Source organism: Strongylocentrotus purpuratus, unplaced genomic scaffold (assembly GCF_000002235.5).
Source record: "Strongylocentrotus purpuratus isolate Spur 01 unplaced genomic scaffold, Spur_5.0 spur5_scaffold_1, whole genome shotgun sequence".
Taxonomy (NCBI): domain Eukaryota; kingdom Metazoa; phylum Echinodermata; class Echinoidea; order Camarodonta; family Strongylocentrotidae; genus Strongylocentrotus; species Strongylocentrotus purpuratus.
Window position 1 is genome coordinate 32,462,366 of NW_022145594.1, and position 18,082 is coordinate 32,480,447.

An 18,082-nucleotide genomic window follows, 5' to 3' on the forward strand; every position below is an offset into this window, starting at 1 on the left:
TTTCAGTTCCCTTATCGGGATCATTTATCAAAAAAACAGACTGATAACGATTCATTGTCATCTAAACCCACGTCTTCTTTCCGCAGTGTTTGCGCTATTGTTCCTTATCACACGCAAAATAAATCAGAGCTTTTTATTCACTGTTGAAGCTTTGACTTTGCTGAGTTGGTACAAACTTTTTGTGTTCTTTCCATATGAGTGATTATCCTCTTGTTTTTCCTCAATACGTTATAGATAATCATAAACAAAAACTGCACGACTAGTGACATATGGTCGGTCCGATCCTTCTATTCATCTCTTGTTGTTTAATGCATTGACTTTGAGGCTTATCAATGTAACCATCGAGAGAAGCGAAAGAAGAACTTGTGGAGCTTCTTTCTGGTGTTTGCGCCTAAAGAGTTCCCTGTAATTTGTATTGTTGCTACAACAAGAGATGAACTATATGGGATTCTCTTGGCAGTTCGTTGGTCTGAAGAAAAAGAAAAATTGTGCCTCGTTAGATACCGGTAGGTCTATACTGAATGGGTATCAGAGAAACATATAAAAAAGTGAGGCCATAGGATGGTTAGTTTTGTCACTCAAATTTCTTTTAAAAAGAGCCCATAAAATATTGTTGATGGGGTTTGCTTGCAACCTGTTAAATGACCACAATAATCTAGTCCATTTTTGGCTTACAGGTAATGCTTATAAAGTGTATTGCTTTACAGAAAAAAATATAAACTTCTGCATCATAAAGAATTAGTGAGATAGTAATTTTTTTGCAGCATAAAAGAATTTGCAAGATATTAAAAGCAGCAAGAAACTTGACTACTTTCAAAGATTCTGTGTTGTGATTCAACCATTTTGCAGCGTAAGACTTTTTGACCGATGTACCACTCAGAATTTTTTTTTAAATCTTATGTTTGCAAAAGTTTGTAGCTTTACAATGTTTTTTGGTTTTGCCTCTAAATGTGCCATGCAATGATGCTAAATTGAATTTCACTGTATTGTATGGATGTATTGGAACTTTGAAGTACACAATAAGTTTGTTGAACTTCACCTGTCATTGATTAATGCCAAACAATAGATACAGTAAGCTCGTATGTTGGAATTAAAAAGATATATGTGGGAATGAGATAGATAGTTGTAGGCGTTTTCCGATTGTTCTCTCTTTTGATATTGATGCGATACTGCAGCCAGATCAATGATGAAGTCGATAGTCATTGTTAGTCAATACTATAAGCATTGATTTATAACAATTTCATGTCACAATGAAAATAACAGAAATTAATCTAGAGGTGTATCTATAATAGAGGTTGGAGGTAATGTTATGAATATATTTTGACATGGTTTGTTCCTCTTTCTGTTTTGATATTAATGTTCAATCACTACAATATGCAATGTGTGCACTTCTCTTGAAAGAGGATAGAAACTAAGAATAGAATCAAAGGAGCATTGTTAACAAGATTTATTCTTGAAAAGGAAATTGAACATTTAGGTAGGATTATTCTCACATATATTCACACGATTAGAAGGAAAAGAGGGACAGAAACAAGAAGAAAAGAAGAAAATATATCCTGACGAGACTGTTGCAATGCTTGTAATTTTAATGATAAATACTCAAAAATATTAGCTTCATGGTCTAGATATGTACATGCATGTACAGTGTAAATGTAAAAACAATAACAACTGCGTAATTATTAAATCGTTAGCATAATGATTTCATGATGGATTGCTCTGATTATTTTTCCCGGAAAACTCATGTTTGGAATAACATTGCAACCAAATGTGCCTCATATACAGACATTTCCTCATTAACTAATAACTTTGCTGAATCAATGAGCATGAGTCATGATTTAATATAACCAATTTTTGTTATTCTTAGCCTCTTGCATACATGTACTGTAGATGTGACTCAAAGAGGGGGAGAGGGAAAGCACTGAACTGAAAATACATCACAATTTGTTCTTGTTGCACATACAGCTAGTGTCAATTACAATGTACATGTACATGTAGTACATTACATCATAGATTACATGTACATTACATCGTAGATTACATGTACATTACATCATAGATTATATGTTCATGTACTTTGAATAAGGATAATCCTTTGAATGAAAATAGGATATGCATAGAATAACATCGTCGGCGTTTACATGAACCGTCGAATCCGTCCACTGAATTCTAAATCTTACTTTCGAGAAAAACGCGTTTGAAAGTTTGACATTTTCCAACAGCGCTATAGCGCAATTTACGATAATTGCTATTGATAATTTTTAGATAGTGTGAATGCCTGAAACCAGCTTATAATCACCATATAAAAAACTAATCATAATTTTGAACGATCGTCGAGTAATGATAAAATAAGAATGATGATGTAATTCCGCACTACGCCTTTTCCACCGAAAGTGGCAAACGGAGCGCATTCGACGGTTCATAAAAACAGAAAGTGAATACGCGCAGCACAAAAGCGCTGAATGCGCATGGATTCGTCGGTTCATGCAACCGTTCTTGCTCGTTTAATACACGCGCCCAATGCGGGTCATCGAACTTTTAATGTTGAACTGTTCGAGCTTACCTATCGAGTAATTTGGTTTTGGCCTACTACTTTCATTTTTCTTAATGAGACTTTAATTGATAAATGAATAATTCAGGAAATATCAGGACTTCATAAACATTTCCTTAATATTGATCTCCCTTCAAATTTTGTTCCTTATAATATTGTTTGTTTCAATTTGTCTAATTAGCCACCCTACCTCCTCCCCCCCCCCCCCATCACATCTTGTTTCCCCAATCGTTTTCTATATAATTCATCTTTATATGGAGTTGAATTCAACCACTTATTGAATCATTGCATACTGCTTGGCCTCTCGATCATACCACTTCATTATTTTCTTTATCCTCTTTCTGATTTCTCTTTCACTTTTCTGAATCAATTTTCGCTCACACACCCTCGTAATTTGGGTATTTTCATGATATAATTCCATTTCCAACACTCCTACCTGATTGTATACCATCTCTCTTCAAAGACCTTGATTTATATGAACTAAATTTAACCATAAACTAAACACATTATTGATATCGGGCTTGACATTTATCATCTACTTCTAGTATAGGAAATAATCCTGAACTGAAGTTTAAGTTTGTAACCCCTTTTCCTTAAGTATGACAGGTAGATTACTACAATTATGTTGGAACATTGTATATGTTATCAAATAATAACTAAACACAACTAAATTATATTTTCACATCTAAACTTTATTTGACATAAATCTCAAACACACTAGATAAAGCTTATTTAATAATCAATTATCACAAATTACAACTCTTTGAGTAATAACAACTGTGGCATTGATACCACTGACGATTGTAGTGCGACATAATCTAAAACACATCATAATCCTATATATTTAGGTAAAGTAACAGGACAATTTTTGAGTGTTACACACATTTGATGAATAAAATAAATTCAATTCAAATCATGCGCCATTCAGTGTACTTATTTTCTTGGGCTACATCATGAATTCAGCACAAGTTACATAATATTATCATGAGATTCAAAACGATTTGAGTAAAGGTCAAATAAAGATCTACATTAAAGTGAACTGGTAACAATGTTCATGATTTCACAAGCAGTGAGCTGAAATAACAAGCAAGAAAGTTTAAGTTTTCCAGTTCAAATCAGCTGCTGACCTGGTATACTATACCTCATATTGTCCAATAGGTAATGCACAAGAATAATGGTTTTCATGAAACCATTTAACACTATTCACACATATATTTTAAAGGTAAAGACCAGTATTGGAAATGCCCCAATTTCAAAAAATGAAATGGAAGCTCTCATTACCAATCATGTGAAAGAATATGTTTTGACTAATACATGATGATAAATAATTTGCCGGGAAACCGCCTACTAATTCATATATTTGGTAAATTTGTTTCTCTCATGGTCTGTGAGAGATATAGGGTAGTCCCATATACATCTTTCTGTGTATAATGCTTGTAACTTTACGAAGAATGGGCCAAATTTCTTATCATTTTGATGATTCCAGAACCTTGCAGATGCTAGATGCTAGATGATCAACCTTTTCTGATTGATTCCACAACGTTTCTTTCACAATGCAATCGCATGACCATAACTGGTCTTTACCTTAAAGTGAAGACATGTTTTTTGAAATTATTTGTATTTACAGTGCGTTATTCCTTCATCAAAAGTTTTAGAAACAGTATCACGATTCCAAATACAGTGCCGCCAGTTCACTAATTGTTATTAAATGCCCCTTGTCAATGTACTAAATTTGTAATGCGCTTTTGGTAACTATGCCTTGAACTTGTACTGATCTTCAATACCTAATATAAATAACCACTTAAAGAGGTAATGTTCAACATAGTAAGGGCTCAACACGATGTATGATCATGAACCCAACACTATACATAAGCCCATTAAGCCGGCACCCATTGGCACCAAAACAAATTGAACATCCTTGCCCAACTGTCAGCTATTGTAGCTTTAACCAGATGTGACAGCTTGAAATATTCTATTTTACAATAGTGGGCAAATAGCAAAAGATAATCAAAATAACTTGGATATGAATCATAATTACAACATGCAAGCATGCTCCATCGTTGTAACCATAGAATCCTGAAAGGTTTTACATTCATTTGCATCTATTTATTGACAATTAAATTAGGCTGAATCTTTTATATTTTTCATTCATCACTTTGCTTTTTATAATTATGAAATTCTTAGTTTGAAATCTTGATGTTCTTACATCAATAATAATAATATTCTGCTTAAATAGCGCATGATACATCAATAAAACGATGTGTCTAAGCGCTTTACAGATATATATATATCATTACCTAGTCATCGGATTTAGGCTTGCCCGCACACAATGTATGCACGTTCTCCACTCCCTGGTGAGCATTCCGCCCAGTCCCCATTTTACAAACGCACACTTGCTCATCCAACTACATTAACTTTTGCATCCTACCGGGTACCCATTTAACACCTGGGTGGAGAGTGACAAATGTAGATTAACATCTCGCCAAAGGACATTAGTGCTGCAGCAGAACTTGAACCCTGTACCTTGTGATGTGCAGTCGGATGACTTATCCACTAGACCACAACACCTCTATGATGAAAGTAAAGTTGAGTTATCACATTCCTGGAATCTGGTGGTACATGTACAAGAGATTGCAGCACAAAGTAAGTTCAGGACATCTCCACCTGAAAATAAAATAAAAAGATATAGATATAGGCATAAATAATATAGACAAAAAATCAAACTGCATGTGATGTCTTGCCTGCACCTCGCAATTTGCCTATTAAGTATGAACACTACCAATTGATATCTAATGAGAAATTTGGTAGCATTCGGCCAAGTTGACTAAAAACAGGTGAAATGACCAACCACTGGATGGCAACACTATTCATTCACTAAAACATAATTGATTTTTGATCTTGGTGATGAAAGTCTTCCTCATAATTTTTGGGTGCAGGTTTAATGAAATTTGGACATATACTTTTGAAATGAGAATTTAACAAAAGGTTATTTTTTAAGCAAAATATAACACAAGTGACCATAATTTACCTTTGACCACGACCTTGGATATGAAAATTCTTCCACATAATCTACATGTATGATCCTTAAATATGACAAGTTTCATCAAATTTCTTCCACATAATAATAAGCCATTTTTGTAATGTAACCAAATTTAATGCATACATGTAAGTCTTTGTGAAGTGCCTCAATACCTGTTATTTCATTCACCTGAAAAGAATAATAGTATTTCAATAGACAGAATCCGAACTGAACACATTAGTTGTTGCCAGGTTGGACAAACATTATGGCTTGACCTACCTAGCAACACTAAATATATGCAGTTTGTCTTCTGACTATTGAAATACTATCATTCTTATAAGGTGAATGAAATAACTTGTACTGAGGCACTTCACAAAGACTTATGCATTAAATTTGGTTACATTACGAAAATGGCCTATTGCTATGTGCAATTTTCATCAAATTTGGACATAACCTTTTGAAATGAGAGTGATTTTGAATTTTTGATGCCGCGGTAGGAAAAAGCGGTACCTATGTCTCACTCTAGCTATGCAGACAAGACAAAAAAATCTTCAGAGAATCATGACAATTAAATAATGACTCTGTAAATCACTCTGCTATCACAATTATTCTTTTGTTGAACAAATAAGACATAAAGAAGACATAAAGAAGAAAAAAAGGTCAAACTGAATTACTTACCAGAATGCAGCTAAAGGTCATGCCAGGATTTATGCGAGAAACTTCCAACTATCTATTGCTGGAAAACAAATGAAAATTTTCAAAAAAAATTAATTATTTGCCAAGTTGACCCGGCCGGGTCTTGTCATAGATTACAGTTGAATTCATAAACATACCGTTTCACTGGTTCTGAGATAAAAATTGGATAACTCGTATAAAGTAATTCCATAAATTTCGCCTTTGGAAATACGTAATTTAAATTTTAAAAACTTTACATAGAAAAGAAATATGTATTTTTTTTCTTGTCTGATTTTTTATTTCAACTAGATCTAAATCAAGAAAAATGGGGGAGAAATTTTTTGTACCAGAACTTCCAGAAGTAGTACAAAATTGATAGCAATCGATCAATCTACCCCCATTGTGCGAGCTGTAAAAAGTACCTTCTACATGGGAAATGTTGGCAAAAGTCTGTTTTATTAAAGAATGACCCATACCAGACGGTTATTTCTGTCTAACCCAAACCATGCTAACCCAATCCTGACCTAAACTGAAGTAGTCTTGCATTCTTAATAATCACCAACCTAGACCGAAAAATCAGGTCAACGTCGTTATTGATAAGGACCGCTATTCATAAGGGCCGCTATTCATAAGGCTGCTTTTCATAATTTGAGAAAAGGGTTTCTATTCATAATACTAGAAAAGGGTCGCTATTCATAACACGACAAGAGGGTCGCTATTCATAACACAAAATGAGGGTCGCTACTCATAATACGGAATGAGGGCCGATCGCTATTCATCAGGATCATTATTCATAATCGAAGAAGAGGGTCACTATTTATAACACGAGAAGAGGGTCGCTATTCATAATACAAGAAGAGAGTCGCTATTCAGAAAACGAGGAGAGGATCGCTATTCATAAATTTTAATGAGGGTCGCTATTCATAATAGGAGAAGAGGGTCCCTATTCATACAAAAATGAAAGTCAGATAAGCAATAAACAAAATGATAATAAAAAAGCAAAATGGATAGGGGACACCCCACAACTGTGGCATGGGTGCAGGGGGGGGGGGGACGCCACATGGCCCCGAATATTTGTAGAAAATATTCATTGAAAACATACATTTTTTTTAAAAGAAAAAAAAGGCATGCCCCAATAAGATATGTGACCCATCATCCCGGGCCCTAGCCCCCTCCTGCACGATTCGGCCCACCCACCCTGAAGTTTTCCTTGGTACAAGTGCATATTGTCGACAATTCTCGTCCAAGTAGTTCATAGATGGCGTAGCCTGTGTGTGTTTCATTGGGGGAGGGGGTGGTGGGGGTGTAGCACCGTTGGCATCAAGGGGCTGATCTAACATGTCCCTAATCCTCAGCAAAGGAAGGAAGCGACAGAGAGGGGGTTATAGGGACTTAAGTTGTATACTATATTCAAGCTTTTCGTAAATAAACAATATTACAAGTAAGGAGGATTTTCAAGATTTTAAGCCATATAAGATACGATTTTGTGACCTTAAGGCATTATGGGAACGGTGGCCTCCCCTGTATCATGTCTTTTTAAAAGTATATTTTTCTTTTCAGCTTTGATAATTATATAGACATCCCCATAATTTAGCTAATATATTTCCCCAGCTTCAGTGGGGACAAGAGAAAGGAAAACAAAACACACCCATAATCCTATCGTAATTTGTCCCCTTTGTGGGAAATCTTGCTCCCCCTACCCCCCCCCCCCCCCTCAAATGAGAGTCAAACTTATGAACATTTATTTTGGTGACAATTAAGACGATACATTTTACAATGAAACCACCTCAGCCCCCCCCACCCCCCCCCCCCCAAAAAAAAAAAAAAAAAAAAAAAAAAAATATATATATATATATAAATGTCCAATATCTGACTGTCCAAGTCGTCATCATATAGGCGTAGGCGGCATGGGGGTGGAGGGTGGGGCTGGATATTTCATAATTAAAATTAAAATTTAATCGATTTAAAAAGAATTTGTGAATGTATGGAGAGAAAAGGTGAGTAGATCTACACAAATCACAGACCAATTAAGACTGTTGCAGTTTGTCTCAGTATCATCAGGACAGAGCCATTACCAATACCAGCCAGGCCCCTATTTCTATTAGTTATTAGCGTTCCCGCAGAGAAATTGTACCCATGACATTGTGCACAGAAATTTTGGAATAGAATACTCATCTTTCTATTACAATAATATCAAAACAAAACAAAAGGCAAGGGATTCAAAAAATGAATGGTGCCACAATTATTTGCATACTAAGTTAACTAGCACTAACAGTAGTTAGATCTAAAGCTAGACAAAATCTAGTCACTAATTTCAAAGTTAAACTCATAGTCTTAAAGCACCCTGACACTTCCACGATATTGGTTTGCGCATGGTTTGCCCATGGTTTCATGTCACGTTTTTGCCATAACAGGAAGCGTTTGCGGAACATGCTGGGGGATGATCGAGGCTATATGCGGGACTAAGCTTGAAATTTGTGGCAGAATTTTCAAAATGTTTAAAATTTTGGCACAACAAATTTGGTGGACGTCTTTCGCGAACACTTCAGGAATTATGAGTATTCTATACGTATTCTACCTGTGTCCATACTGACTGGTGCGTGCCAATGCCCGAGTGACACGCATGTTTACGACTAGTTCACGATGGATTTACGAATAAATTGCTCATAATTTGTGCATCGGCTGCGGATACTTCCCGCAGTTTTCACATTACTTGCACACTGTCTACGCACAGAAAATTAAGGAAAACAGGAAAAGAAAAAGTGACCGCTGAAAGCATCTTCTCCTTCTTCTTCAAGATAATCTGCCTCCTTCAATACTGAAGATTCTTGCAGATGCCGTATACTCGGCCTGATTGGGGTGTGCAGGTGGACCATTACACCGGTGTTTCCCCCTACTCTTATACGAAAAGTGCATGGGTTCTTAACGTGCATGGGTGGTGACTCTTTGTACACGGGACCTCCATTTAACATCCTATCCGAAGAACGGAGTGTTTTCCACTTGACATAACCTGCGTCTATGAACAAGGGAAGGGGCCCTTTAACACACAATGCAGACATCAGTCATCCGCCTCGGCGGGAGTCGAACCAGGGATCTTTGGTTCGACAGGCAGATGCTTTACCGATTGAGCCAACTCGCCTCCTCACTGCACTGCTTGAATATTAATGGCGTGAACAATATTTAAGTATGGCGTATATGCAGGAATAAAAATTTGTGGAAGTTTCAGGGTGGCTAAACTCTTATTTGACTTAGTCTAAACTCTAGTTTAAAATAAAATGAATAGTAGTCTAGAATCTAGTGAGTGACAACCATGACCATGCAACACCATGCATGCATGCATGCATAGATCTAGATCTAGATCTACAGTACACGCCGAAAATCTCCGCAACACGATTTACACGATTCAAAATTTACACGATTCGACTGCTCGCGGGAATCGTGTAACCATTTATTTTTACACGATTCGTTTTTTGCCAATGAAGCGAAATTTGAATCGTGTAAACGTGTAATCGTGTAAAATTACACGATTCCTCAATTCAGGTCGAATCGTGTAATCGTGTAATCTGCCCGCCGAAAATCTCCGCAACACGATTACACGATTCAAAATTTACACGATTCGATTGCTCGCTGGAATTGTGTTACAATTTATTTTCAGTGGTGATGGTGAGCAGGTTAAGGACGTCTAGTTCAGTAAAAGCAAGAAGTTACTTCTTGGTTGAACGAGGACAACGTGGACGATACGAGGGGATAGCGAAGATTACGCTTTCTTTCTCTTGTATATATTTTTAATTGCAGTGTCTTGTCTCTAGTTTTATTATAGAATGTTTGAAAGTTAAAAAAATCAGTCCACTTCCCGAAAAGCACTCTCGGATTTAATCCTCGGTGAGAAAAAAGAAAAAAGCGATGAACGACGAAGGAAGGGGGCAATTTTGTTATTCCTAAGTTGTAAATAAGTAAAAATGATTACAACATGTAAAGGAGGGCTAACATAATTAAGTATGTTGTGATACTCTTACATTACAAGGCTGTACCAATTAGAATTACGGTTCACCAGCTCATTCGTTACTATGAATATCGTTATACTTTTTTTTATTCAATCATTATCCATTTTACAAACCTGGTTTGTAAAAACGCGTCATATGACGCACGAAAACCAAGGTTTGTCGACAAACCTCCTTTGTGAATTCGGGCCTTAGACTTTGATCACTTATTGCTTTTTTAGCGTTCCTCATTTTCGTAAATTACCTTTTACAACATTGCATTATTCAGCTATATGTATAAAGAGCTACGGTCAAGGCTTAAGGGCACACTTCCTGTCACATACAAAAGAAGCTTACTCTGAATGTGGCCTGCCATTGACCCTCGCCGGGGACAAAGGCCGTTGCCCTAGCTACAGGCAGAGATCCTTACATAATACATATTGTTCAGGGGGTTCCCCTCGAACATAGGATCCCCCTGGACAAAAGGTATTACATGACTGTACGTAAGTATGTAAGCCACTGGCTACAGAGTGTAGGGAACAGTTGCAAGCCGAGAATGAATAGAATAAGTGAATGGCCAACTGTCTTTGAGTTACGTTTAGCTAGCGGCACAGTGTCCCCCCACTTTTTCAAGTTCCCCCAAAGTGCCCCTTTGTATGTAGGAAAAGTACCTATTTTACTTTGACAAGTGTCCCTATTAATTTGTAAAAGTGCCCCTTCCCCTTTTCAACTCTGATAAGTGCTCCTTTTCTTTTGACACACACCCTTTTCCTTCGACGAGTTCCTATATTCCTTTACAATAAGTGTCCATTTTCCATTCTCATTAGTGTCCTTTTAATCTCTAGTAAGTATCCCTCTTTAAGTACGAGAAGTGCCCCTCTTCACTTTTGATAAATGCCCCCATCAACTCCGATAAATGCCCCTATTAAAATCTGATCGGTGCCCCTTTTCTTTCAACTAAAGCTTTTTTTTTTATCTCTCTCTCTCTCTCTCACTCTCTCTCTTTCTTTCAATATCTTTCCATTCCCCCATATCTTTCTCGCCTCTCTTTCCCTCATTATGTTCCCCTCTTACCTTATTAATTTGTCTCTTTTCCTCTCTGTTTCATAGCCTTCTCATTTCTGTTAATTTTACTAGGTTTCGCCCTTCTTTTTTTTATCACTCTATTTCACTCTTTCTTTTCTTCCGGTCAACTTTTTAGTTTTCCCTAATTTTTTCTCTCTTTTTTTCTGTTTATTTTTATCGTGCCTTTCAATCCTCATTTTCCTTTTATATGTTCCCTTCTCCTCGTAGCTATCTTTTTTCCTTTACTATTTCATCTATCATGTCTTCCTGTTTCTGACGTTTTCCTACCTTGTCTCACGGATTAGTATATGATACATGTTAGTGGAAAGTGCTAAGGTTTATACACGAATATAAAGTACAGTAATTAACTGATGTACACTGAAGGTAAGTTGTGTATAAAGCAATTGGTGTAAGCAGGATAAGATTCAACGATTGTTGCAGCTTGTCGCATCGTTCTATCAATGCCCTTATACCCTAATAACTATTTACACGATTACACGATTCAGAGCGACATTCTTCAATCGTGTAAATTTACACGATTACACAGTTACACGATTGTTACATCTGGTCGAATCATCCCACCAATGCACTTAACTATTTACACGATTACACGATTCAGAGCGACATTCTTCAATCGTGTAAATTTACACGATTACACAGTTACACGATTCAGGTGAATCGTGTAAACCCTGTAATCCTAAAAATAAATCGTGTAATCGTGTTGCGGAGATTTTCGGCGTGTACTGTAGGTCTAGGCCTAGTACAATTAATTTCAACAGTTAATAGTCTACCCATATTTTTAAAAAAATAGGGAAATGACAACACATTAGACTTAGATTTAAGATTCATAGTACGAACAATCGTCCGTCTCGACTTGGACCTATATTGTCCATTGTCCATTGAAATTGATTTTATCTAAATCTCTAGATTTACTAACATTTAAATCAACAGGTGGGACAATCAGAGTTTTGAGTTCGAAATATCTGCTTAAATGTGTTATAAATTGGTATAATTTAAGCAGCGACTTCAGATTTTCATCAAATTCATGCATCTAATCTCATAAAAGTCCAACTAGGTACACGAAACACAGTTTACTTACCAATTTTTACATCCCGTTCAGACGATGCTACAGATTCGACGGTTCATCGTCTGCTAGAATTGAAGGAGGGCGGGTTTCATGAACCGTCGAATGCGGATTCGTCGGTTCATGCAAACGCTCCGCGCAACGTTTCGTTTTTAGTAAAAATATAAATATGTTTTTGTCAAAAAATATCTCAAATCAGCATCTGAAAATTTGTCAGTAGAAAGATTTCATAACAATCAACACAATTATGGAAAAAAAAATATTTTGAAAAATTTGCCAAAAATCGACGGATTCGACGGTTCATGTAAACGCCGACGACATATGGAGCTTGTGTATACCTCTTCAAGAAATATCTTTTAAAAATATTTACAAGTATGAAGGATATTTAATCCAATATTCCTGAATAAGATGTATTTTGTTTTTGTTGTTGGTCATGAAAGCTCTTACTTTATGCATGGCTTATTTATCAGTAATAAGTCAAAAAAATAAGAAGTAGAAGAAGGAGACAGAGAGGAGTTGGAGATTAGAAAGGATGAGCTTTAGTTGGGCTTGAGCAGCTATGTGCAACCTCTATTTAGGAATGGGTAATTAGTTCACCAGATCAACCTGCCAAAAACAAGAGACGGAGTCGTATGATAATGGCATGCTTGTTACTAATTAAACTTCACACTTCATGAAACACATCATCTCTCATTAAAATGTCTGTCAACCTGATTACTTCTGCATATTTTATCAGTGTTTTTTCATGTTCTTCAGAGACAAGCACATTTTAATGTGATGAGTGATATGAATTTAATGATTTTGTGAACATTGTATTAATTGAAAGATAAATTGGAAGTGACGTTGAGAAATGAGACATACTTTCCAATCAGTGTCAGAGACAAATGAGAAACGGGTTCCCTCAAGGAATTGTGTTCACTTGAACATACAAATTGATGCATAGAAATGTTTTCCCATGTGTACATGTCAAGTGAGAAATATAGATAGGGTTTAAAACTGATTTTCCTCCAAGAGTCTTAAAATGCCCCATTTAAAAACTGCCTGATAAAATCATCTTCCATCAACGTTGGATCACTTATCATGACATTTGTATAATATAGACATTACAGGCTTAAATGTAACATTTAAACATGTTAAAAATATTGATTACGCTATCGTGTACATTTGTATTTGTTTGTACAGTTATCCAAAGACAAGGCCGTCATCCTGGGTCAATCTGATAATCAGTTACCTCCAGCTTCGAGGCCCCGTCAATTTTTATTCCCTTGCAAAGCCTTCTTTTATAAACTAAACATTATTTCTCTCTCTCTCTTTTTATTTGCATTTTTAGGGCCACCATACATCTTCGTCCCTCCCCAAGACACGTCTGTCACCCTCGGCCAGTCGGCTACCCTCAGCTGCGAGGCCCTGTCGTCCCCTGACAATCTCACCCAGCAGTGGTTCTACGAGGGACTCCTGGTCCAGGACGTGGAGCAGCTCCAGCGGAGGGTGACGGTCTCCGCCCCCCTAGGGGAGCTCCTCATCAGGGGGACAGAGAGGGGGGACAGGGGGACCTACTCATGCACCCCTACCAACGGACTCGGGACCCCGCCCACTGCCAGTGCCTTTCTAGATGTGCAATGTGAGTATCAATGCAGTTGTATTAAAGCCCATCTGTACTAGTTTGGCTAGAAGGGATTAGACCACCCAGGAAGGTCACTGACAGGTGGTTATCTCATCAACTTAGCTCTCAATTAACATAAGAAAAAGAGAATCATGGGGACCAATGGACACTGATTAGGCATTGTTTTCTATATAGAGGGAGCAAGCAGCTGCAAGTGGTATAGTGGGTTTGAGTCAAGGGGTTTATGGGCTCTATAAACAACCAAAACAACCAAACCCAACTTGATGGAGTAGGAGGTGGGAGGGGGGGGGGGAACAGATGATAAACATTATTTGTAGAAGGTCCTAGGTCCTAATGATGAAAATTTCACATTGATGTACATGTTAATGGATCCGTTGATGAAAATGTGGAAATCATTGTTATTATGATATCTCTCTTCGAACAAGCTAGTTCTCAATAATGAACAGAACCACTTAATAGGATAAGCCCAGGATACATTGTATTTTTAATACAAGTTTAATAGAAAATTTTGAGGTCTCATTGCGACCTAGATATTATTTCTGAATGATTATGAAAATTATTAAGTACAGTGACCCTTTCGCCTCCTTCAAATTCATTCAAAAATTGCAACCTGTTTAAGGCATGAGAATATTCCAGAATGGTTTTAATTATTCTGCAGTAATTCAGATATGAAAAGTACACTGTCTATGAAGAATCTGTGATGCTTGAATTTGTAGTGATTATTTTTATAATGCTCATTACTCGAAGAAAGTACAAATGTTACAACGACCTGTTTTGGAGAGCAATTTTCCATCGGCTCGCTTCATTCTTAGTCACACTTTGCTCATTATCTTGTAATGACTCTCGACGAACAAGCCGGCAGTTAATGACTTTGCCATGCTCCCCGCTTTTCATTCTCCAGATGCTGCCCAAGTAGTTTCCATGCCAACCGAAGTGTATGCAACTCGAGGAGAGGATGCGATCATCCCGTGCAATACCAGTTCCAACCCCGCCCTTCTCTACGCCATATGGAGGAAAGATGAGGCGGAGCTTCGAATCACTCAGACCAATAGGTCGGTATCCAAAAATCCAGACATATTTAAAACTTACATTTTGCCAGAAAAGTTTATATTTAAACCAGAAATTAATACCAGGAAATGGGAGGAGCATATGTATATGTGTGCGAAAGACATCAGCGGTGGTGTTGACAGAGTCGCTGCTGTCGGCTTGGTAAAGATTATCTGAATTGATGAAAAATTGGAACAAGTTTATGCACGCTGTGAAAGTTGTTCTCAGAACAACAGATTAGTCCCAGAAAAATTGAAGATGATAATGGGGCAACTTGAAAATGAAGAGAGAGGAAGGTTTACTATAGTGACATAAAGGGAAAGGTAAACAATTATCTGTAAAAATAGGAATCGAGTGATCAGGGGCCATTTTCTGATTTCTTTGTACCAGTATTCTTTATGTTTAATAGGGAAAAGGGTGTTAATTGTCATAAAAAACTGAATCTGCATGAACTGAACACCTATCATTGGTGCTTGCATGGATGTTTCTTTTATAAAATGAAACCAATAACTTGTCCTGATTTTGATTTTGTATTTATTTATTTGTTATTTATTTATTGATTTGATTTATTTAAACAGGGTGACTCTCTCAGTATCAAAACAGTTTTCCTGAGAGGCCCTGTACAAATTAAAGGTTACAAATACAGAGGAAATTGATCACAGTTTAAATACATAATACCATATCAGGGATTATTTGTTTTGAAAAAGAAAAAGAAAGTAGATATTTGATAATTAACATTGTTTTACTAAAACATAAAATAATTTTTAAAATACCATTCCTAAGGTGTAAAATTACTTGCATGAATTAGATTTTTGAGGCACAACTGTGACTGGAGTTAAACTGATGAAAGATGATTCATTGGTCATATAACTCTGATATCAATATTGTAGGGGCCTTGTGCCAAGCGTACAAATTAAAATGTCTGAAGAAAAAAATTGTATCACCTTTTCATTGTCTCTTCGAATTTTTGATGATTCTATCTTTAGGTATTCAATAACCGAAGAAGGTTCGCTTGTATTAGGGGTTGCAACACTCAACGACCAAGGCTCCTATACCTGTACACCATACAATGACCTTGGTACAGCGGGTCAATCTACTCCAACTCGTCTGATTGTAATAGGCAAGTTTTTTTGTTGTCCTGTCCGATATGTTAATGAAATTACAATATCTTTCATTTTGTTTATCTTACATTTACAGTTATATCAAATTTGTGCTACACTTGTATTGACTACTTGTGTCTGTAGGCTCTTTCACCTTTGTTCATCCCATGTAAAATTGTAATTACTGGTACCATTTTTTTTCTCTCTCTCTCTCTCTCTCTCTCTCTTTCTTTTTCTCTTTCTCTACATTTCTTTTGCTTTCACTGTATGTCTGTTATGCTGTTTCTACACTCCCCCTTCTCTCTCTCTCTCTCTCTCTCTAAGTTTTTTTTTGCTTTCACTGTATGTCTGTCATGCTGTTTCTACACTCCCCCTTCTCTCTCTCTCTCTCTCTCTACGTTTTTTTTTTGCTTTCACTGTATGTCTGTCATGCTGTTTCTACAATCCCCCTTCTCTCTCTCTCTCTTTCTTTCTCTATGTCTCTTTGGCTTTCACTGTATGTCTGTCTTTCTGTTTCTACACTCCCCCTTCTCTCTCTCTCTCTCTCTCTCTCTCTCTCTTTTGCTCTCTCTCCTGCTTTTTCTTGCTTTCCTAAATGCCTTTGCTTCTTGTGACATACCTTTTACCATGATCTTTTACGCTAATTTTTGTACAATATTGGTAGTTGCCTTCAGGATTAACAAACGTATTCTTGTTTTGCTATAATGTATACCATTCCAGATATTTTTAGGCTTTTAAAGCTTAGTGCTTGGACATGATCACCTAGACTAGTCCTAAAAGATATTTTGCAACATATTGCCAACTCTGTTTCTCTTTTGTCTTGTCCAGATCCACCAGAATTCAGTATTCAACCCGAGCCGATGTATGAGAAGTCTGTGGATGACTCAGTGTCCATGCCATGCACAGCTACAGAGAGTGCAGTGGACACTACGCTAACATGGAGAAAGGTAGGATTGATCTGTTTCTCTCTCTCTGTCTGTCTGTCTCTTTCTATCTCTCTCTCTCTCTCTCACTCTGTGTCTCTATCTTTCTGTCTGTCTCTCTGTCTCTCTTTCTCTGTCTCTCTCTCTCTCTCTCTCTTTGTCTTTCTCTCACTCTATCTCTCTCTGTCTCTTTCTATTTTTCTCTTTCTATCTCTCTCTCTAACTCTGACTCTCTCTCTCTCACTCTCTTTCTCTGTCTGTCTGTCTGTCTGTCTCTCTCTTTGTCTCTCTGTCTCACTCTATCTCTCTCTGTCTCTTTCTATTTTTCTCTTTCTATCTCTCTCTCTCACTCTGACTCTCTCTCTCTCTCTGTCTCTGTCTGTCTCTCTCCCTCTCTCTCTTTCACTGTCTCTCTCTATGTCTGTTTGTCTCTCTCTCTCTCTCTCTCTTTGTCTCTCTCTCACTCTGTCTCTCTCTCACTCTATCTCTCTCTCTCTGTCTGTCTCTTTCTATCTCTCTCTGTATGTATGTCTGTCTGTCTCTCTCTCTCTCTCTGTCTCTCTTGATCTTTCTCACTATTAATATTACCCTTTGTCTGCCACTCTCCCTTTTCATGTTTGTCCTTTTACTGTTCTGCCAGCTTTTTCATTTTTATTTTTCAATAACTATTATACATATGTTTTTAATAATGATTGTGCAAGAAATGAATTATCTCTTTCTTGAGCACATTCGCCCGAATTCACAAAGGAAGTTATTTAATCCATGGTTTAAATCTTCATTTACATAACCCATGGTCTAAAATTAGCGCAAAATAAGCGCAACACAGTCAAGAGGTCCAATATTAGACTCGCGCAAGGCAAGGTATGCTTATTTTGCGCTAATTTTTAAACCATGGGTTATGTTAATGAGGTTTTAAACCATGGTTTAAAGGGGAAGTCCACCCTGAAATTAAGTTAGTTTTAATAGGAGTAGAAAAATGAGAGAAACAAGTCGGTGAAAGTTTGAGCAAATTCCGAT

The 18,082-nt window shown here is 36.9% G+C and overlaps 1 protein-coding gene across 1 annotated transcript in view; it reads left to right on the plus strand.

Annotated features, from left to right (window-relative positions):
• LOC583206 (protein turtle homolog A) overlaps window positions 1-18,082 on the plus strand; it is a 44,261-nt gene that overhangs the window by 13,287 nt on the left and 12,892 nt on the right. The window contains exons 4-7 of the mRNA XM_030978696.1: window positions 13,702-13,992; window positions 14,897-15,047; window positions 16,029-16,162; window positions 16,971-17,089. Of these exons, the coding sequence (XP_030834556.1) occupies window positions 13,702-13,992; window positions 14,897-15,047; window positions 16,029-16,162; window positions 16,971-17,089 (695 nt within the window). The remainder of the gene's footprint in view (window positions 1-13,701; window positions 13,993-14,896; window positions 15,048-16,028; window positions 16,163-16,970; window positions 17,090-18,082) is intronic.